The following is a 24,142-nucleotide window of genomic DNA, read 5'->3' as shown; positions in this document are numbered from 1 at the left end:
CTTCCAACCTAAATGATTCTATGATGAGTTTCTCGTTGCATATATTTTCTTTTGTGTCCTACCTGACCAGCCGCCTGAATACTCAAAATAGCAACCCGGGTATCAGGATCCTTCTGGAACTGATTAACAAGGTGAATTCTTTCTGCAGAAGGAACACTCCCATCTATTCGTATGTAGCGAACCTATAACACATCATAACAGAGACAAAATGACATTATCAGCATCCTTTTTTTGACCCAATCATCCTCTGTCCCCCAGTGACAATATGAAAGTATCTGTTCTACTCCAGCCACAGGGACAGGGATGCATCAGCACCCTTCAGCCCTCTGATTTACAATTAAGCCCCCATCTAGAGAGGTGCAGACTTAGTATCTCCTTTGTACAAAGGGAGAAGACAGAACAAACATGGGATCTTAAAGTGGAATGCTCTGCAGAAGAATTTGTCATTTTGTTGACATGATATATTAAAAATTTAAGCAGTTGCATAATAGTAGCAATATAAAATAGCAAAGTTAGCCACTGTTCCCTAGCATGGTTGGGGGTCCATGCTCAAGATAACATGAAGATTGTTTGCAACCATTTGTACTGCTTTGATTTAAACGTTCAGGTAGGATGATAATGTTCTGTGAAAACAAAGACAAAAAAAAGGAGAAAAAAAAAAAGGTAGACAGAAGCATATTGGGAGAAAAACTTGAAAAACAACTGCCTACAGCATTGATTCAATAATAATAAAATATCATACCAGATACATGTTTACATTACCCTTACATACAAAACAGCTCTTCAAACCCACACGATCCCTTTTAATCCAGCAGCACTGATGTGTATATACCTAAAAATCCATAATATCATGTACACACAGGTAGTTCTACTCAATTCAAACACAGCTTACATGCATTTGTAAAGTCTGAAGTTAGATTTGTGTGTCCATTGGTTAAACTGTTACCTTGCTTTCTATAACTGCCTCTGTACAGGCTTGAAGCATGCTTAAGTGATGAGCGAAAACTAGAAACTTCAATTTGTCATTTTCAAGCATCATTTTGATATAGTCCTTTACTGCTCCTGCCTGCAGTAAGAGAGTGTGTTAGTTAGATATACAAAATGTTCAAAAAGGACAGTTTTTATTTTTATGTCTTTCAGTTTCTTGTAATATGAAAAGGTAAATTTCCATACTTTGTTATCCATTTAAGATTTTATCAAACACTAACATTGTTACATATAAAATTCTTAAAATTAGTTTTGTTTATGAAAATAACATCATTTCTTTAAGAAAGCTATCTCAGTCCTTCAGAGAAAAATCCCCTGTACTCAAAAGATCACTTAATTACATGGCACTTCTTCCAGATTAAGATGTAGATAAAACTCCTATTAGTTACAACATCATTATCTGTGGTTTTATGCCATATTAAAAATAAGACACAACACTGATTTCTGCACAAGCATATTTCAAACAGACAAGGTACTGTTTAATCAGTATGTGGGTACAGATACAGAAGTAAAGTCATATATCAAAATTGAAAGAATAATTTTGATACTTTCATGATACTGTAACCATAACATATTGCTCTATTTAAACATTCATAGAGTTCCTTTGTGTCAAAAATAATTTTCAATATCTTTTACAAAAACTATTAAAGTAATGATGACAGTTAATAACAAAATTTATCAGTAATCATTGGTTAATGCAATGCTCACTGCAGCAGTCCTCAGCTCTCTTTCTTTTCTTTCTTTTTTTGTCTTTTAACTTCCTGTTTGAAAATGGATTACTAGAGGGGAGAGACTAGAAACATGAGGAAGAAACAGTACCAGAACCACAGTGATATTTTTAAGATAAGAACAAAAAAAAAAAATTAAATTTTAAGGAGTTGGTCAGTTTCTCAACTCTGACTACTCCATCAGCCTGCAGAACTTTCTTTTCCCCCTGTTTTTTTCCAAAAAGACATATTTAGTGCTCTTAGGAAGCTACATCTGGATGGCCTCAGCCAGCTTAGTGACCACCTAGTCAGTACTGGTTTCAATATGTAGCTCAGGTCATTATAATGGAGTTCAACCTATTCTATATACACACAGGAAAAAAGTGTGTTTCTCCATGCTGCAATTATAAACCTATCCAACCAATCTCATCTAGTATTCAGAGTAATTCAACTAATTTTATTAAGTTAAAAGCACACTATGTATTTTAAATACATCAAGAAATTACTTCCATGCTTACCTTGGCAATGGCTGTTTCTTTATACATGCGTGTGATCAGATTCATGACCTGAGAGAAGTGGCTTTCAGTGGCTTCGGAATTCAGATTTCGCATCAATTTCTCCCACTCCGCAAAAGTGGCATTCAAATTCTGATGGGCAGAAGAGATCAGAGTTTGGACATACAGTACAGAGCATGTTCTCCCTCACCCAACATGTACATAACAAGCATGGAACATTTAGGAACCATGTACTTTTGAGAACTTCATAAAATTTGGCTAAAAGTGACTATAGAATTCAAAATTTAAGGGAAAGGAAGAAGATCACACTAAAACTAGAGCACGTTTTATCATTATCTGAAGCTAGAAAAATGCTGTATTTATGTTCTTCATGTTATATTCTAAAAAGAGTAACAGATGCTATGCTATATATGCACACATTCTTAGCAACTACATATAATACTCATGCATACTTATAAATACATATGCACACAGAGATATTACTATTTACTAACAAATGTGTTTTTAGGAAAAGTGGAAAATTTACCTTAGCTGCAGCTTGGGGGAGATCAAATGGAATACGTTGCCTAACTTTGGGAGGCAACTGAGTTAGAACATCATTCTTCAGTCTTCTGATCATAATTTCACTTAAAAGTTGATGTAGTTCTTCTAGATTTGAAGCTCCTCTACAGTCCCATTGAGTTCTTTTACCAAAAAATCTGAAAAATCAGCACTGAAGGTAACAACTTGCTCTTCCAAATTCAATAGAAACATTCAGTACATAATTAATTTTTAATCACACTATTAGATATGAAGGTATGTTGGATAACAACACCTGGTGTCCCTGTTGACACCAGAGAGATGACTGCTTTCTGTCTTGATTCCTTCCAATGCTGAAGTCAGAGCTGTTTCAACTTCCCAGCAAATACTGCTGCCTGCAGGTATTACTACCCAGCAGATGCATGCAATCCTCTACATAAAATCATAGAATTATTTGGGTTGGAAGGGCCTTAAGGATCATCTAACTCCAAACCCTCCTGCTACACTTCCCTTTCTACAGGAGCAGAAGTTTCAGGTATAAATTTATAACTCTTGTTTCAATGAACTAATAAGAATATGCCACCATAAGAATGCTCTTTATTATATTATAGAGGGTAAGAACTGTCAAGCTATCATGAAAGCTGCAACTATCACCATTAATATCCCTTTGTTTCCCTCCCCCAGAATTCCCTCAGACAGAGGGAGAGACAGGATTTAAAGCTTAAGGTAGTGTCTTTAAACGTCATACTACTTAACGAGAAACGTTAAGCAGAGAAAGCAGATTTAAGGTTGAAAATAGAAAGAATTTATTAACTTGATCTTCCTTGTTCTTTATTTTGTTTGTTGGTTTTAAGGAATTGTTGCAGCAGAAAGAGCAGCTTTTCTCTGTTAACGTTGCCAAGATATAACAAAATGATGACCAGGGCAGATTTTGCTGCCTTTGGAGAAAAGCTCAAGTAGCATTTTCCAAGGCCAAGAGAATATGATGCAAGCGTGTGATTTCACTGGTAATTTTTTAAAAAAAAAAACAATCAACCAACCAACCAACAAACCATAATTTAGGGAATTTTAAGACTTACTGAGCTTATCAACTGCGTTCCAGTTGGCTGTGTATAATTAATCAGGAAAGGGCCTGAGGGACTCACTTCTACACTGGTGAAGTACTGGCAGAACACACTCAGATGGCTACATAGGTGCAACATCTTTTGCTCATATCCCTTCTCTGGTCTATTTATATGGCTGTCCTTACACAGGTTTCCTCCTTCCAGCTTGAGCATTGGGGATATAGAAGAAATGGTAGGCAAAACCTCACGCAAATACTTTGAACCTCACCTTTAGGAACAAGTGTCTTCAAACACCTAAGTAAAAAAATCCCACAACATTTTCACAGAACGTGCTGCAAAAAATAATCCTATCAAGTTTATCACCACAGGATGTTTTATTTCAGCCAAGTCACGAAGACAAAGTTATTTACTGAAAGCTTGCCAAACCCTGAACTTAATTTTTATTACATTTATGGTATTCCAAAAATAAGATAATCATCTATGATTGAGTACCTAACCATGCTGTACCCACGCACACTTGTGTGAAAATTACAGATGCATTCAGTCAAAATACCATGGAAAAAATAGCATTTCTCCATCTGAAAATTAGGCAGCACTCTTCCATTCTACTTGAAGTTAAATGCAATAAAATACATAATGGAGAAAGAAAAACAAGTTACATGAAAATGAAACCATGTAATTACTACCATAAAAATGAAATCTAAATGTTAGCCAATTTAGCCAACAAAATCTATTGTTTTTAATATATACAAAGCTGTAGATAAGATTTATTTTTTTTTTTTTAGCTATGAAATACTTTAGAAGGTTCTTCCCTTCTCCTAACTTCTTTCATTCTGGATTGTAACAGATTCAAGATGGGTAAAACTAAGCTTTTTAAATCAGAGCTTCTGCTATCCCCTCTATTTCAGAGTACAGCTTGAGAAACCGATCATTAAACTACAGATGAAGGAAGCAAGTCAGAAGGAAATGAATCCTCCCTTCAGTTAATAGCTTAAAGCACACAAAACACGAAAATTCATGAAAGGTGCAAGGGATAAAAATGGGTTAAAATTCATTATGCACGTGTGGAAAAATGTGTCATGAGCAAACTGGAGGTAAGGTGGTGGACAAGAACTTAGAATGCCTATATTCGATCCCTCAAACAGAATTACAAACACACTACTGTGATTTTGGGATTTTTATATCTTTTCTTTTACGCAGTCAATCTGTAAAATACAGAGACAAATATTGGACTTTTTTTCCACCCAAGTATGGTGGGATAAGAAAAAGACTGGGTTCCATAATGGAAACAGAAACTGTTACACAATCTGAGTGTAAGGCTTAGTCAGAAACTCCTACATTTCAGCTGTAGCTGAAAGTAGCCCATTGAAACTGCAGCCCTAAACATAAAATGTATACATTTCATACTAACAACAGTAAATTTGTAAATCATTTTACTTAACAGAATGCTGGTGCTTAACACTTTATTTCAAACTTTAATGGCTTCCAATTTTGTCCTCAAATAAAGTCTCCTGTTAATTTAACCTTTTTCCCAATCCTCTTTGACGGAGCAGATGGTCTCTGACCTCTGATTCCAAGCAAGACAGTATGATACAGAGACAGAGGTACTACTTACTGATTCTCTTGCTCCACATGAAAAGAAAATCAAAGGCATTCACAGGAAAATAGATGAGCAAGTACAGTAATACCTGACACGAGCATTGCAGTACTTTTTGGCATATTCACTCCAAGTTCCAAATCTTCTTGGAAACAGTGCCTCAATCTGCATGAAAAGCTGAATGAAAAAAAAAAAATGGTGATAGTGAAAAACCGCCTGCAAATCTATGGCTATTCAGAAATAATTGTTACATGATCATTGTGTTAAGTTTACATTCAATAGTTGCAGAAAAAGTACACAGCTAGGCAAACATACAGAAGACATTCTATAGGAATATGCAACTGTACTTGAGACAGCACAATTGTGGGAAGCCCACAATGAACAGAGCTCCCTGAACACTGTAACAGTACTGGTGCCTTGGAAAAAATTTATACTGACAATAAAACACAGATGAGAAAATGCTATTCCTAAAAACACAATTTTTGTCATTCGCCAGGTACATGGGCTTCTGCAAAGCTTCAGTGCAGGTATTTCATGAACAGTCTGTTTCTTAAAATACATGAAGCTCCTATTCATTCTTCAGTTTTACTTCAAAAAATAAAGGTGATGCAGACCAGAAATTTCAGGCCTTTCTTACAAGTTGAGTAACAGCAGGTAAATATCATTTTAGAAAACCTTAGCCAGAAAGAATCCTACGTCACAAGCTGGTAATGCTTGTTACACCCTGCCTTATAAGCCATGGCAGAACTTTAGTATCACTATAAAAATGTCTCCAACTGTTTTCCATTTGGTCATGAATTTTGACCCCACTACTCTGATCAAGAACAGCTTGTATGGAAATTCCTTTGAAGACCCTTAGCAGTTGCTTTGTATCAATGCACTGCATAAAAGTATAACACTTTCTAACTCCAGTTCTTCTTTGGGGTTGGTTGCAATGTCTTCAGTACCTGTGCAGGTAACTTTGTAAATAGCCACATCCATAGATTCAAATATTTGTTTTAAAGTTTTAAGCAAATACCCATAAGACACCAAGCTCTTTTTCATATGGTGGATAACTTTCTCAAGTTGTAAGCTCTCTGAACACATGAAATTATTAAAGGGTCTTAAGTTCTATTTACACAAAAAAACCCCCTCTAAAATATAAAGTATTATTTATATAATCATTACAAGTTCCCTGGATACAAACCAGCTCTTATGTTCCATTTATTTCTACATTTGATAAAGGCAGTTTTCTTGGGTTCAGTATAAAAATGGAGTGGTTTTTGGTTTCCTCTCTGCTCCTCCCCAGTTCCATAAGCTGAACTTCCTTCAAAGGAAAATTTTTCTTTCTGGACTGCAACAGCCATGGGATCTGTTTTTTCCCACTCATGCAATGCAATTGAACATTACCAATATTCAAAAGACTAGCAGTAAAAGACTTCCTCTATCACACAACGAAGCAGAAGATCTGATACAAGTTCTTGTCTACCAAGGATTCTCCTAACCAGCAGAAACAAATAATTCTCTGCTTAAACTCTTTATTTTCTATTTCACCCAACAGTCTGTTATATGCCCAAATAATTTCTTAGAATAAACTCTGTCTCAAGTCACCTGTACACAAGCTTGAAACAAGTTTGTGAAACATCAATATAATCAACTCAAAGACATGGGTTTAGTTTCTTGTACTTGTGCTTCCTAATGCAGGTAGCAGACTATTTGATGTCATAATGCATGTCACTGTACATATTCAAGAGAACTACAAAACTGTTCAGTTATTACTGATACCATCCTTAAAAAAACCCCAACAAATCAAACCAAAACACACTGTGTTAAATACCTCTTCAGGTCTTCCTAGAGCAGGAGTTCCAGTAAGAAGAACAGCTCTACGAGCTTTCTGTACAATTGGCAACAAAATCTTGCTGCGGGTGGCATTTCTGGATTTCATATAGTGTGACTCATCAATCACAACTACCTTAAAGTTCTGCCTGTACAAAGAGTCTACTAAAGTCTGTGCATCAGAAGTTAACAGGCCATAACCCAGAATAGTTACTTTGCTGGTTGATATTCTCCTAAAAGAGAAAATTCAAAAGTTTTCTTAGTAATTTTTCATTAGTGTGAGATGAATATAGCAAAGGAATTATACCAAACTAAATTTTGGTACGAAGGTATGTATGACACCTTTGAGACTGATTAATTAGTGGGCTGTCAGGCAAATAACAGATTTTGCTGTTTAAAACATTCTGTCATCTCACACCTATAAATCATACATGCCATAAGTATTTTCTGAAGACATACATTTCAATTAAAAGGAAGTTCAGTTTTCTGTTTGCAATGCTTCAACTTTTGCTTCTTTCCAGGAGTATCACCTGGGACAAATCCAATTTCTGGACAAAAAGTTAAACACACAAGTCAGACCATTATGAGCACACTATGTAAACGGCACCCAAACACCAGGAGTAGTAATTTCTCTGTGCAAGCTATCTACTGTTCCATGTACAAAGTCACTGCAGCAGCAGCCTAAGATGACTAACTGGACTGCCTCTGAGATTTGGGTACTGTAAAAGTACAGCCTGGGCTGAACCTCACCACCTGAAAAAAACATTCATATCAGAGCTGTCTGTCCAGAACATGAAGAAAACAAAAAACTGGAAGCAGGGAATCAACAAGGCACAAGATGAAAAATTACTATTTAGTTGGAAAAGAACTACTTATAATAAATTTAAAGACATAAAAAGGCCCAAGGCACAAATTGATTTTAAAATCACTAGAGAGCACTGTGGCCTTTCAGGAGCCTTTGAGCAGCACAGGAACTCCTCAAGTTGTTAGACAAACAAGTCACCAGAAAGTGAGTCACAGCTGGTCTAACCATCTGTCAGACACTACTGCTCTACTGGCAGGATTTTATTTGTTCTCCAGTAGTGACAGATTAAAAAAAAAAAAAAACCACAAAAAAACCCCAAAAAAACACCCCAAACAAAACCAAAAACAAATCAAACAACTAAGTTGAAGTTTCCTTGAGTATTTAAGAGGAAGAAATCATGTACATATGCCCACACATACTTCTGGATATGGAAGAGGCAATGGTCAATGCGTGATAGACTCTGGCTGTTACTGTAGAGATAAAAGCAGCAACCAGATTTTTTTTTTCACCTTTGAAGGGTAGATTAAAAAAAAACAAACAAAAAAACCAAATAAAAGTATTTATCCTTAGTGGAACCAATTTATTCAAGAAGCATCCAATTTCAAATTTAGTTAGAAATTATAAGAACCTAAGTTGATGCCTAAGTAGATTTTAACCTGTTTAAATTAAGTAGTTGAACAATATTCAAGCATTAATTTCATTGCTGAAGTTTAGAAGGAAAGCAAAATATTGAACTAAGAGAAAAATATTGAACATATGGAAACAGATTTTAACAAAATGCTAAACGGAGTTGGGCAGCTGTGTCTTTGCATTTTCTTGCAAATGCATTAAACACTTTTTAATGTTAAAGTATTAATTGGTTCAACAGCTACCTCACATAGCCAGAAAGCATTCTTGGAGTTAAACAAGCAGTAAGTGATAATGGTTAAGGTCCCTTTTAAAAAACTACAGATAAAATGAACAGAATTCTGTTTGCCATTTACTTTCGCTATCATTTCCTTATTCCACGTTTCTCCATTCTGCTTCTAGCACTATAAGCATTTAGTTTGGCTGCATTTTAGCTCAATAGCTTAAGGAAAAAACAAAAAAAGCTCATTGGATCCTGGATCCTTATTTTAGTTCCCATATTCCTATGGCAAACTTAAATTATGACTATCAGAACCTATCAGCACCTCAATTAAGCTCTTAAAACACATTGGATTTCCCTGGTTACCACAAGGAAGGTTCCAAGCTACCGCCTCATCTGCACATCTTGGCAATCAAGTCATTTCTGATGCTCCCCAGACAACATGAAGATCAGTATCCCCTATCCAGAAGTTTTAGAGCAACATCTAGATGTTACCATGAAATCAGCCAAGTCATATAGAGTAAAAAATACCCTTATAATTCAGACTTGTATTCAGACGCAAGACTTGTAGTCTCTCCTTGATGAATTAATGCTATTAAGTCTAAAGATAGAAAGCCTAGGTCACAATGACCTTTTCAGTTATACAGAGAATACTTATTCTAACCTACAAATTTTCTCAGTGTAAATAGAATTTTAACAGTAATTACTTCGTTATTTTGTGATATATACCAGAAGTTTTCCAAAACTGTTTGAAATGTTTTACAAAATCTAATGAATACAAGCTAATTTATCAGACTTGAGAAATAACTGTGCATGCTCAATTTGAGACACACTGGAATAATCTAATTTTCAGCAGTCAAGCCCTTGCTACTTTGCAAAAACTAGACCTCTCCATTTCAAAGATGACTAACCACCAAAATGGAGTAACACAAAAGCAGGAGGAGTGGCTGGCACACCAGAAGGTCACGCTGCCACCCAGAAGGACCTCGCTGGGCTGGAGAAATTGCCTGACAGGAACTTCATGAAATTCAACAAGGAGAAGTGCACAGTCCTGCACCTGCTGAAGAACAACTTAACACACCAATATACGCTGGGGGCCACCTGCTGGAAAACAGCTTAGCAGAAAAGGACCTGGGGTCCTGGTGGATAGCAAGCTGAACATGAGCCAGCTGTGTGCCCCTGCAGCAAAGGTGGCGAATGGATGGTATCCCAGGCTGCACTAGACAAAGCACTGGTGTGCTCTGCCCAGGGCTCCTCAGTGCAAAAGAGACATGGATGTACTGGAAAGAGTACAGTGAGAGGGCACAAAGATGATTAAGGGACTGGAGCACCTCTCCTAGGAGGAAAAGCTGACTGGGACTGCTTAGCCTAGCAATAAGAAGGCTCAGGGCAGGTCTTATTAATGTGAATAAACACCTGAAGGGAGGCAGCACAGATGATGGAGCCAGGCTCCTTTCTGATGTGTCCATGTTGTGTAATCCCAGAGGCAATGGGCACAAACTAAACCACAGGAAGTTCCCTCTGAACATCAGGAAACAGTTTTATTTTTTTCCACTATGGGGGTGACTGAGCACTGGAACAGGATGCCCAGAGAGGCTGTAGAGTCTCCCATCCTTGGCATCCTTGGCTGTAGAGTCTCCCATCCCTAAAATACCACCTGGATAAAGTCCTGGGCAAGCAGCTCTAGGTAGCCCTACCTAAGCAGAGGGGTTAAAAAAGCCTTTCTACAGAAAAGTAACAAACTTTACTCACCCAGTATCAGTTTTGTTCTGAATGATGCTAATATCATCTGGAGAGAGCTCTGGAATCCACTTCTCCATCTCCTCAACCCAAGGGTATCTCAAAGATGAAGGCACTACAATTAAGAGAGGCCATTCATTTTTGTAGTAATAGGAAATGGCAACTGCTTGAATGGTTTTACCTAGCCCCATCTGGAAAAGAAAAGAAAAAATTATAAATAGAAGTCTTTGCTTAGAAAGCATGTTCTATTCAGAAGAGCCAAAAATATTTTGCAAAGACAGAACCAGATAAAGGAAACAAATCCAAAGACCTAGTACACAGTATCTACTTCATTGCCAGTTTGATACCACTGATCACCTTTTATGAAAGAAGATGCTTTTGTTTACATGGATTAATAGATATATTGTCCCTCTAAAAGAAGCATTTATTCAGGGCCTTGGTAGGGCACACTATAAAGATCAAAATGTCTAACTTGTTACGATACAAAAACTATACAAAGGAAAGAAAAATATGGCATGTCTTCTTAACATAAAAGTCACACCTTATCCTAGATTGCATAGGCAACTGAAGAACAAAGAAAGATTACAGGATCATTTAGGTTGGAAAAGACCTTTAAGATCAAGTCCAGCCACTCACCTAACTACCAAGGCCATTGCTAAAGTATGTCCCTAACCTCCACATCTACATGACATTTAAGCTCCTCCAGGGATGGTGACTCCACCACTTCTCTGGGCAGCCTGCTCCAGGGCTTGACAACACTTTCTGTGAAGAAATTTTTCCTAACGTCCAACCTAAATCTTCCCTGACGTAACTTGAGGCTGTTTGCTCTTGTCCTATCACTTGTTATTTGTTAGAAGAGACCAACCACACCTGGCTCCAACCTCCTTACAGGGAGCTGTCAATAGCAAGATGGCCTCCTCTGAGCCTCCTTTCTCCAGGCTAAACAACCCCAGTTCCCTCAGCCCCTCCTCATAAGACTTGTTCTCTAGATCCTTTACCAGCTTCGCTGCCCTTCTCTGGACCCACTCCAGCACCTCAGTATCTTTCTTGTATTGAAGTGCCCAAACTGAACCCAGTATTTGAGGTGTGGCCTTGCCAGTGCTGAGTACAAGGCAATGATCACTTCCCTACTCCTGCTGGACACACTATTTTTGATAGAAGCCAGGATGCTGTTGGCCTTCTTGGCCACCTGGGCACACTGCTGCTCATATTTAGCCAGTTGTCAATCAGTAGCCCCAGGTCCCTTTCTGCCAAGCAGCTTTCCGGCCAACCTTCCTCAAGCCCAAGAATCCTTTTAAGCACTGAAGCAGACACTGGCCTTAAAATATTCTGTTCAGGTTTTCCACAGGGTCCAGTGGATATTTTGAGTTGATTTGCTGCTATCTAACTACTCCCAGTACAGACATAAAAGAACAGTTTACTTATACCCTCAGTATTGAGTTTAAATGGATGAATGTTATGGTATTACAAAGAGATGTCCCAGGTACAGGAAAAAACAATGAATATTTCTACTATTACTAGAAAGAAAAATAATTAGATAACAAGTTTTCATTAAAATTATCCTGCAAGCCCTGACACCACTCGAGCCATCTGAAAACAAATCCAAGTAAAAAAATAAACAATATTGTCATTTTTAGTTTGTTGCCACAGTTGTCTCTAACTTAGACTGCCCAGTCACTGGTGTACTGTTGACGATCTAGATAACTGAGTTTAAATGAGCAGAAAATAAAAGGCAACTCTCTTGCCAGCAGTGCACCCACATCTCAGTCTATATCCCATACAGCAGATCACCAGTCCAGACTGTAAGAATGTACTAATTACAAGAAAAACTCCAGAAAACACTATGTTTTGGGGTTTTTATTTAAGCACATCTCAGTCATGGAAATGGATGACATGGAAATAGTGGAATTTTAAGGGGAAAGTGTTGTCTTTTCCCACCCCAAGAAAGAATGGCAAGATATGTTTAGAATACCTTTTAAAAAGATAATATTATTATTGTACTTTAATCCTTGCATAATTCAGGTATATGTACAGTAATAACATGATCTCTAGTTTTAATATTTAACTGCTCTTTGTATACATGTTCAAAATACTCATGTTTTCTTTTATCAACATTTTCTTCTTATTTTAGAGATACATCAACAAGGGCAAGATACGCACCACTGCACAAGACTTCCTCCAGTGCCCTGTCATGATGAAGTATGCATTATTTACTGCAGAATAAATGTATCTTGCAGTTCTTCTTATTGCTAACAATTAAACACAGTTTATTTTCTCATACAAGGAATGAAATAAGAAACTTTGTTTTAATAAACAAATAGCAACTGCTGATACTTTGATTTTCCCCAAGCTTCCCTTTCTCCTTCCCTGAATGCTTTAGTATTCTCCAGAGTTTCCAGAAATCTCACATTCTATGACAGGATAGTTAACTCCAGTTGTAATGAGATTTTAATAGTATGAGGAGATGCTTTAATCCCAGTAATCCCTCACCCCCACACTGTTTCAAGAAAACCCAAATTAGAATTGGGAGGCTATATCAATCCCTAAACATTATCTCTTTTTCAGTTAGGTTTTATATTGACAACACAACAAGAACATTTTAGTCTTACAAAAATGTTTTATCTGTTGGAAGAAATGCTGGACTCCAATTTCCCTAATATGGAATAAAATACAAATTTTCAAATGAATGGAAGTAATGAATGTCATTACTACTTGATTCATGCATTCAAGAAAATTCATCTTTGGAAGGTATATCTGTTCAGAATCCACATCTTTCGGCCAGGAATATCTCTAATCCATCAAAAATACCCAGTTATGCAATTATAAAGTGCTTAAAAAAAAATCAACTAAGTTAATATTTTGAAGATTTAGCAATACAAGAGATTTAACTACATAAATACAATCAAAAGTAATTTTCTCAAAGATTCTTTTCAGCTTATGTCAGGCTTCTCTCCCTTCCCCCATAGATATTTTCAGAATATCTGCTCAGTATCACAGGATACTGATCTGCTATCACACGAATTAAGCTTCTTCCATTATCAACCTTTCTGCCCACATCTCTCAAACAAAAGAAGTCATAGCTGCATAAAGTACATTAAACCAAGAAAACCAGTGTTAGAGGAACAGGTACATCACTTACCTCATCAGCAATCATACACCTGAAAAAGAAACGAGAAGGGGAAAAAGAAGAAATTAATAGGAAATATAACAGATAAATAAAAACTTACAAATTGTTTACTATAAATTTAAGTTATGGATTTACTGTATCAATGAAAGGAAAAAAATGTAGACTTCCTACTGATACCAACTATGAAAAGTAAATTTGGCATGAATTTAACGTACATATGCCAATTATTCTAAAAATGATAAGTCCAATTTGTTGGCACTACTGAAGGACTTTCATTCTAAAACTGACTTGCTGCTTTAGTCTTGTGCTATATGAATTGCAATCTTAAAAGACATTTTCAAGGCAAGAAGTGCATCTTCAATTTTTTTTTTTTGTCTGTCAGAAACATTGTTGTTTTTGTTGCTCCATAATTAAGGATTATTTATATGTCAGACTCATTTCAAAAAGCTGCTTTCCAAGGCTGTCCCATTTGTTCTGAAACAAAACGAGCCACTCCCTCTCCTCTACCAATTGTGCTAGTTCAAGCATTGGAAAATTAACCTGATTTTTTTCCCCATTTTGGAGTCACTTAGTTAATACTACTCCATGCAAAGACAATTACAACTCCAAGTCCCCTGTCAAAACTATTAAGTTCTGTTCAATATATTTACATCTTCTAAACATTAAATGCCACCTTTGATAATAATTTCTTGTAGGTATTTGAAGTTATTTAGCTTATTTCAATTATTTAGTATGTACATTCTTAAGTAGGATCTAGGGAATTTAAATGTTTCTGGCCTATGCAAGCGTCTTCAAATCTTTCAGACTGAATGAAGGACAAAGGAAATTATTTATTTGATGGACATTCAGTTAGGCCATTAAACGGATGATGCTACATCTTTCCAAATGTGTACCCTCAGTTATTTCACAGACTTTTACTTCTGCTCCTTTACAAACTTTTCCAAGCTGGAAAAAAAAACCAAGCACAAACCCCCAAAAAAACAAAACCTAACCAACAAGCCTATCTAATTCAAAAGCAATACCTAAATCTTAAAAAAGCTTGTTCTACCTCTAGCAGTTAGTAGATAAAATACATGTATTAAACTCACACACACTAACAAATTCAGAGGAAAGCACTAGTACAAGCAAAATCTGGGGAGATAAGAAAAAGGCAAGGACACAATCTATTCTGAATCTCACAGTGAGATGACTAGAGTTCCCTTTTCTCCTACAGCAACCCTGGACTGCATGAATATACAGATTTACTTAGTATCTTCTGACCAGAATCAATGCCAGGAATTCCAGGGCAAGATCTGAGATATGCACAAAGTGTGAATTTCTGCAACTTTGTAAGAATTGTCAGAGTTCAAAAGTAACATCTGCTTGGGATGTAATTAAATAACTGGCAATTAGATTAATTCTCTAGCTACTAAGTAAACTGCCAAGTTTTTAAAGCATTGCATAGTTTTCTAACTTGTCATAAAAAGCAAAACTGGACAAATAGTTCCCATCAGTCAGTATCACTGTGCCATATAAAGGGCATGGGCTTAGTCAAACCATTGACTAAGAAACACAGACGTGAGTGCAGTTGGTTGAACTGATGGCAATAGACTGACAGCTCTATGCAGTCCATCACTTTGCTTGAGGATTTATAAATGTTTACTGGCAGAAAAAAGTGCCAGGTCTCACAAATGATGAAATATTTCAAGCTCTGGAAGGGAACATCCTTCACAGGCCACTCTGCTGGGCTCAAGTATCATTCTATCTTGTGCTTGTTACTTCTTATCTGCCTTAGCTTTCAGACATGGACACAAACTAGTCTTGATGAATTGCTCTAGATGAATTCTTCTCCACAGTCTGTTCCCAGCCACTACATCTTCTATGGAAACTGAAACTTCTGCTCCTGTGCCACGTAGCTAGCTGGGCATGCACTACACCACGTAACCCAAACGCAGTGTTCTTTCTGTGCACAAATGGAAAAAAGTCTTCCAGGTCTCCATGTTTATAATAACATCTAATGCACCAAGATATAAGTGTTCTGTATTTTGATACCAAAAAATCTTTCCAAGGAATACAGAACTTATTTTTAGCGGTAGGTGCTCTGAAGTTAGTGCAGCTACCCAAAATCACAACAGAAGTTGCCTTTGCTGCACAAACACTAATGATTAATACATAATCAACTTCAAGCTGTCATTATGTCTAATAACATGCATCTTGCATTGGGGACAAAAGAGACATTTCTACAGACAGAATACAAATCTCAGCACAAAATGTGCACTGGCACTTTTCAGACATGATGTGCAAGATAAATGTTTGCTGTTCTGAGAAATGGGGCATACTGCTGTTTCCTCACTCTTTCTGCCAGTGTAAGTTTCAACATTTATCAATTTCATCAGTTTCATTCAACTAAGATTAAAAAAAGAACTCTAAATGTATCTTACATAACTGAATTTTTTATAAGTAACAAATTATTTACCTGCAATAGTTTTGTAACCACACTGCCTTCCCAAGTTGTTAGGGGTGGAGTGATGAAAACAAAGGAAGAAAACATAACTGCACAAACCCCCAAGTCTGCACAGATTTACAATGGGAAAAAGGTGGGAAGAATATTATTTTTAGTGGCGACTCATTCATTGTGGGGTTCACGATTAATGACTGTGATTTGCATCTGGGCAAAGACATTTATTTGCAGCCAACTAATAGACAATTCTAATTTTAAAATAATGTCAGGTTTTGCTCACTTCAAAGACTGATTTTTTTTTTTTTTTTTTTGTTTAATACTCACTGTAAATTGCATGAACCGAAGTTTCATAAAATCAGACAATCCCTATACTTGGAAAGGACCTTCAGGATCAAGTCCACCCTTTCTCCCAACATTTCCCTAATCACTAGACCACAGCCTCGAGTGCTACATCTACTCGTTTTTCGAACACTTCCAGGGACGATGACTTCAAAACCTCCCCTGGTGCAATTTGAGGCCATTCCCTCTCCTCCTATCATCAGTAACTTGGGAGAAGAGGCCAACACCAGCCTCACTACAAACTCCTTTTAGGTAGTTGTAGAGGGCAATAAGCTCTCCTCTCAGTCTCCTCTTCTCTAGACTAAACAACCCCAGTTCCCTCAGCTGGTCTTCCTAAGGCATGTTTTCCAGCCCTCTCATCAGCCTCACTGTCCTCCTCTGGACTCGCTCCAGCACCTCCATGTCCTTCTTATCCTGTGGTGCCCAGAACTGGACACAGTGCTCAAGGTGTGGTCTCACGAGTGCCAGGTGCTCCCTACTCCAGCTGGTCACACCGTTTCTGATCCAGGCCAGGATGCCATTGGCCTTCTTGGCCACCTTAGCACACTGCTGGCTCACGTTCAGCTGTCTGTCCACCAGCACCTCCAGGTCCTTTTCCACCAGGCAGTTTCCAGCCACTCTCCCCAAGCTTGGAGAGTTGCCTGGGGTTGTTGTGACCCAAGTGCAGCACCCAGCACTTGGCCTTGTTAAGCCTCCTGCACTTGACCTCAGCCCATTGCTCCAGTCTGTCCAAATTCTTCCTACTCTCCAGCAGGTTGACACTCCCACTTAATTTTGTGTCATCTGCAAATTTGCTGAGGGTGCCTTTGTTTCCCTCATCCAGGTCATTACTAAAGATATTAAACAAGACTGGTCCCAAAACCAAGCCCTGAGGGACACCGCTCGTGACCGGTCACCAGCTGGATTTAACTCTGTTCACCACAACTCCCTGGGCTCAGCCACACAGACAGTTTTTAACCCAGCGAAGAGTCCACCTGTTTGCAAAACACATCTATCTTTCTGCAGATTCTTTCAGTGGCAAACTGCTTTCAGTACATTAATCATGTTTTTTAAAAATAATTTGAAACCTGAAATCAATGGGGATGCACAACCACCTAGTGTCCCAGTGTTCTGTCCAGTGCTCTGTAAGGAGTTTTTAAACTTTTTACAGAAATGCAGAGAATAAGTAAGACTATAGCAATTAGCTACAGAGCAGAGGCATCTCAAGAATAAACCAAACACATTCTTCAACAATGCAGTATGGTCATTCTATGACTCTATAGTTAATATAAGGATATCAGAGCAAATGTACAACTAGAGCAGTAACTCAGAGTCTATTCCATCTAAGTAGCATCTGGTAGTAAGGAAACGCAGTAAAGAGGACAGCAATACAAATGGTCCTTGCCAACTTGTGCTGACAAATGCAGTATTTCTCAGCATACCAACTTATATTTTAGTAGAATTGCATAAATAAATGTTAATTAGGCCCATTCAGACAAGCAGAAATCGAAGTGAGAATACATAATACCCTACTGCACTGTTCTTTGGCATATGTGAACTACTTGGACCCTCACTTTTTTTCAGCATGACAAGCTAAAATGAAGACATTCAGAGTAATTTATAAATTGCTCTGACAACGAGAAGCTGAATAGCAATTAAAATAAAAAGCCTTAAAAATATGTCAACCACAGAAGTAGAAGTTTTTTCTATAAAATCAGATTTTTTTTTCATTAGAATGAACTGTAGCCACTTCAACTTTGAGTACCTGCCAAAGAACAAGAAGTTGTCTTGTTTTTCTTTTGCACTCATTTTCAGACACTGCTGGTAGGATCTTTGCTGCTATAGATTATCTTCTGTTTTCAGGTCTGTTAACTTCCACTTAATGTGTCTGAAGTGAAACTTCTTACCTATCTGCAGCAAAGTTGCTGGTTTGTAAATATTTATAGACACTAAGTATTCTGTTGCTGGTAAATGAATGGAAACATAAAGTAACTGCCATGATTTTATCCATAACATAACTCTTAAAAGGTAATCATGGTAAAGTGATCAATACAGATTTATCTTCCTTGTTTCCACAGTACCAATACAACTAAAGATTCTGCAGGAGCACCTATATACTTGAAAGTTACATATTTATAATGAAATATTGCTATTTAGTTAAGTATTCACTCTTTTCTCCCACCCAGTGATGAAAAAGCTTTGTCATAAGTGGTTTGGATTTTCTTCCTATATTTGTAACCCATACTTTTTCCAGTCATTTAAACATTTGACTAGAGACATCTGTCCTCTTTGTCTACAATACAGTCTGTGTATTGGTTCATCTTCCTGCTGGCTGTATCATTTTTGTTGGGCCTGGTCATTGGCAGAACAACATCACAGCTTGATATGAATCAGGTGCACAAAATTGTTTTTAGAGTATCTGAATGTGTTAAGTCCTCTGTTAAGATACAGTTACCAACATGAATCACTGCTTTGATCCACACTGTTTAAACTCAAATTCCTGAAGTGCTACAGTCTTAAAATTGCTGACTGAGGCAAATTAACATGAGTGACACTCACAATTGATAAAACTTTCATATGTCAAGGAGTTTATCATACAGTTAGAAGTTAATGAAACTAACACATGTGGTAATGGAGGATACTTAAATTATTTTATGATTTAATATATTTTAGAGTATTCATCCTCTGTAGCTTTCAGTTTTAGAGTAAGAACCGTAAAAATGTAGTTTTAGCTTAATGTAGTAGTTTAGTTTAGCTTAATGTAGCTAGAAGATATGAGATGTTAAAAATTTTTTCATTAGAATCTAGGGCAATGAAAAATAGCTTACATGACTAAGGGGGAAATCATCAAGTATTTCCAGTTTATATTCACAACAATTAGATTTGAAAGCTAAAGCACCTCCCCATCATTATAGCCCAGATCACACAGAACTTAGAAGATACCTAATAGTTGCATGAAGCTATTAAAAAGCAATACTTTACATCTTGCTTTACATAATCTTAAAAATATGCAGCCTCTATTTAAAATAAACTTCAGTATGTTCTACGTTATTGCAGTCAGACAAGCTGCCAACATGTGCATAAAGGTTCCATGCTGTCAAAGCAGATGAAACAGATCTTCAGCTACATTGAAGGGACAAATACGTATTTTTGTTTCACATATTTTGACAGCAAGACAGACTTCTTGTTCTCTGAAGTTCAATTAGTCATTTCCTCTCAACTGGTAGTTACCCAATCTGAGCTTCATCATTCATATCCCATCTGTTCATATGACACCTTAATAATAGCTCTATCTAAGAATATAAATCAGAGCTATGATACAGTTTCATAACCTGTTATAAGCTCAGCCCACATGGTCAAAAGTTCCAGAAAAGCAAGGGAAAAAAAAATCTTTTCAGACATCTCAGTTACACTTACTCTCAAGCAATGAAGTCCAACTGTGCAAAAAGCACCACAGTCAATGGCAAATTCTTTCAGATTCGTTCCTGTTTAATTTTTAAATGTTTCCCTTCTTCACAGTAAATCCTGTGGGCTGCACTTGAATCTCAGTCCACTTATCATGGAAATCTGCTATTTTTGCCCTAACAGAAAGCATCAGAATCTCACTGGGATGCACTGCACACACTGCTATAATCTCCCTACTCTTCATATGCCTTGTGCAATTGTAGGGTTAGCAATGGGCTTTGGACACAGCAGCATCTTAAATAGGAGGGAAGCAGTCTGGTCTCCATGAGGATTTAACAAACTTTTCATTTTGAGATTCATTAGCTTTAAAATAAAACTACATTTTGCACTAAGATGCAATCACAAATAGCAAACAGGAAGCTTTGTGTGAGAACTTATCCTGGTAATTGAACATTCATACAGGGAAGAGAGCATGAATTCTACTCTGTTGGTTCAGCTCAGGTGCACGTAGGTCCAAAACCTTACTGTTGATCCTCACACAAAAGAGAACAAGTGCAAGTCCCTGAAGTTATACACAAAACTTATCACTGTGTTTGAAGGTTTCTTCTACATGTAAAGAATCACATCATTTAAGGGACCACAAAAAGATGGACAAATCAGAACCACAGAATCAGATATTCGGAAGTTACAGTGCGTTATCAGAACAGTCCTGTAAAGGCATCAAGCACCAAGTAAAGTTGCACTTAGACTTTCACTACAGCAAACCTTGGAGACAAACCAGAAGTTAACAAAAAAACAGGTGAAGTAATTAAGAAGAAACCCAAAACCTATGAAAGCTCTGGTCAGGAAAGTTCTGCCTCTGGAAGAACAGAAAGAATAATTTTTCAAACCACAAAACAGCACAAAAAGAGCTCCTAGTTGTGTTGATGTCAAGGAGATTAGAACCAACTTTGCACTTTTGCAAACCATCTGCTTTGAAGGAGAAGCAGATCTTTAAAATCTAATGCAGATGAGTTAATTGATGAAGCAGAAGTAAACTGAGGCTAAGCTCATGTGGCATATGTTTTTTAGCCACACAAAAATAGTCTACATCAGGAAAAAGTTAGTACTAAAACAGTTGCATAATATGAGTTTCAGGGAAGGAAAAAATGTTTAAATGAAAATCATCTCTATTTCTGTGTGTCTGGGTTACATTCAGGTCACCCCTTTTGAAATTTTGGCAATGCTAACCAGGTAAACAACACAGTTGAAGTGTCTTATATTAATGATTCTATGTATCTTTGCAAAGCCAAAGAATCTCATTTTGAACTTTGCTTAATACCAGTTGACAACACAATGGCATATATCTAAGGTCTGTATAACCAAGAAGCACATTAAATCATTCAGTCAGTGCTACTGGTTTCTTTTAACTAGAGAAACGTTTTGCAGTAATATCCTCTCTAAACTAGACACTTCTGCTTCCTTACACACAGGATTAAAAGCTAAAGTGGTATAGCAATCTAATACATCCATTGCTTGCTTGTGGAGATAATTTAACCTCTTGATTAATTTTCAACAGCTCTTTATCCAGGGGGAAAAAAAAAGGCAGAACCATAGGTAACTTTTTCAGAACAAACTTCTTCACTTTTAAATGCATTTTCCAAGACAAATAGTCAAAGCAGTAGGACTTAATTTCTTAAACTACTGAAAAATTTTTTACTACTCAAACGAATTAAAGCTGGTTTTGTTAATGCAGTCTTTGGAACATGCTGTACAGAGGAAGCTCACATCTTCCTTTCACTTAGTGTGGGTGTCCTGAGTCCTGATATTCTTGGGATTCTCACCTACTCATGTGATTCAGTTTTATATAACGCTACAACATGTAATTTGCCTCCTACTCACAAGCCAACACTTTAGCACTAACATCTTAACCAAGGGTTATTTAAGGAATCTGAACTTAGTACATTTTTATATAAAACTGCGCAAGCAGCCATTACGTTTGTGTGTCAGTAATCACAGCACGCAGGCCTAAAGCCAGAACAAAGAGAGAGCTGACTTCCTTGCAAAAATAATCAAGGTTGTTGCACCAAAAATAGAGCCCCAGAAGATTTAAGCTAGATTACACCCTTGCTCTTGAACTACACTAGGTATTAAAAAAACCAGCCAAACAACTAAATAATAAAAAAGCAACCCTCAGTCTCACACAGGATGCAGTAAATTGCCACACCTGCAGTGCTAGTGAGTCTCTAGAGGAGCACAGAGGAGAATGGTTGTGCTGTCTCATGCTTTTCTCCACACTCCTCAACATGTAACTGAAAAAAACATGTAAAATGCTTTATTAAGATTTGAAAACTATTAAAGCACATTAGTCAACTTACACTAATATTTTAGCTTCACAATGATTTGTGGAATAACACATATCAATGTGGTCAAGCTTAAGGTTAAGCCCAGATGCTTCAATACGTTTTTAGAACATATTAATTGAACTGTTAACTGAAAAATTCTAGTCAAAAAGAGTGTTAATAGCATTAAGAATGCTAATAGTGATACTGAAAACTCTTTTACTTATTATTCAATTACTGGTTTCAGAGACAAACTGGTTCACCAGCTGACTCAGTGCAAGAAAAATGCCTTCAGCTAATTGGAAGAGTTAGAATAAGATAAGCTGATTTCATCTACTGACAATCTAGGCTATAAACTTTAACCTCAGTGTTAACTGGCATGACTGAAATACCTGTAATCAACAGTACCTCTTCTGTAGTATGCAGTCTAATGATTTTCAATGAAATTAAGGTAGTTATCATCACTTTTCCAGCAAACTCTGTTTCCCCAACTGACCCTCCCCTCTGCACTGCAAGAGCTGCAGAAGACCTACTCTCTTCCTGCTTTCCTCCTTTAAAGCTAGCTGAATCAGGCAAAGGGAAAATAATTACCTAGAAAAATGTCTCATTGCTAGTGTCTCCATTTTCAATAGTTCCCAGATTCAATGTCTTTTCTCTCCAGTACCCCAAGCTCTCAAAACCAGTGTTCAGTTTGGTTCTTTCTGCACACCTACGTTTCAAAATACTTTTGTAACTTCCAAATATTTTAAAATCAACTATCCATCCATTTGACTGTTGACAGAATATCCCACTTCTTTTGTGACATATATCTCTGAACTCAGTAATTCTGCTGATCTTTTCTATGCTGATTTATCTTCTCTACTCTAACTTGTCCCCCCTTCAATAGAACACAAAGACAACACAAAGCACATGTGTTTAAATTGTTTACCCAGCTACCTTTGGGATAATTTTCTGACCATGTTCTTACTCTCTTTCCAATTTCCATTAAGTCAGCTGGAATTTGACTCCTACTTTAAGACTTTTTCTCACTCACATTAAAGCAGCTTGTCTCACATACTCAAACACAATCACTTTCATTCTGCCCTCCCTATGATGCTTAAACACACTGATTTTCATTGTGGATTCTCCTGTTGCAAACTCATTGCACACAGCTAACACTAAACTCATTTTCCCCTCTTTCTAGCACCACTGACAATCTATTACCTACATTTGTAGTCTTTATCTCATGTGGTTCTTCTCTTCCATTCTAACAAATTGTGCCTTGCATTTCTAAAAATCTGTATTTTCTTCTCTTGCTGCTAAAAGTTCACATTTAAGTCCAGGTAGTTTCTCAGATTACCAACATTGCTCTTTTCTGTTATTAAATCTTTCCTTTTTAACCCTACACAGTTTCTCTCCTAAATGACATTCTACATTCACTTACTGACAATGCATTATCTGTTCCATTTGAATTGCTTCCCAGTTCCTCCAGCATCACTTCCAAACAAGCCTTCCTGGCCTGCAGGATTTGGCTCAAGCTCTCATTCATACTTCCTGCATCTGAACCTCATTCTGTGATCTCATATCTTCATTGAATCATATCTCTCTCCCCCTCTCTGCCTCTCTCTGCTTTGGCACTTCTCAGATGTGAAATGTACCCTGAAACATTACAAATCAATGTATTTTAAAAAAAAAAACAAACTTCCTTTAAAAACACAGTACTCACAGAGCTACTCCATAGTTTAATTTCTGAAATGTATTCAGTTAACTCTATGTATATATTAATTAGCCATTCCCTGCCTTTTCCCCAACAATTACTTTTCACTTTTTTTTCTAAGACTGGAAACAACTGCTCATCAAAAGACTCAAATTTATCACAAAACTATAATAATTTCATAATCTAAAATGAGTTGCTGAATATGTTGGAACAAAAGCAGATTTCTTTTTTCCTTCAGC

At 37.0% G+C, this 24,142-nt stretch overlaps 1 protein-coding gene across 1 annotated transcript in view; it reads right to left on the bottom strand.

Moving 5' to 3' along the window:
- Nucleotides 1–62: 62 nt before the first annotated feature.
- LOC103775975 (DNA annealing helicase and endonuclease ZRANB3-like) overlaps nt 63–24,142 on the bottom strand; it is a gene marked incomplete at its 3' end in the record, with an annotated part of 30,886 nt that continues 6,806 nt past the window's right edge. The window contains exons 2-9 of the mRNA XM_008943454.1: nt 13,736–13,754; nt 10,609–10,787; nt 7,206–7,437; nt 5,481–5,566; nt 2,736–2,907; nt 2,213–2,341; nt 947–1,066; nt 63–182 (exon numbers count right to left, since the gene is read on the bottom strand). Of these exons, the coding sequence (XP_008941702.1) occupies nt 63–182; nt 947–1,066; nt 2,213–2,341; nt 2,736–2,907; nt 5,481–5,566; nt 7,206–7,437; nt 10,609–10,787; nt 13,736–13,754 (1,057 nt within the window). The remainder of the gene's footprint in view (nt 183–946; nt 1,067–2,212; nt 2,342–2,735; nt 2,908–5,480; nt 5,567–7,205; nt 7,438–10,608; nt 10,788–13,735; nt 13,755–24,142) is intronic.

Source organism: Merops nubicus, unplaced genomic scaffold (assembly GCF_000691845.1).
Source record: "Merops nubicus isolate BGI_N331 unplaced genomic scaffold, ASM69184v1 scaffold14277, whole genome shotgun sequence".
Classification (NCBI taxonomy): Eukaryota; Metazoa; Chordata; class Aves; order Coraciiformes; family Meropidae; genus Merops; species Merops nubicus.
Note: the sequence above shows the minus strand (reverse complement) of the source record. Positions and strands in the feature narration are given on the sequence as shown.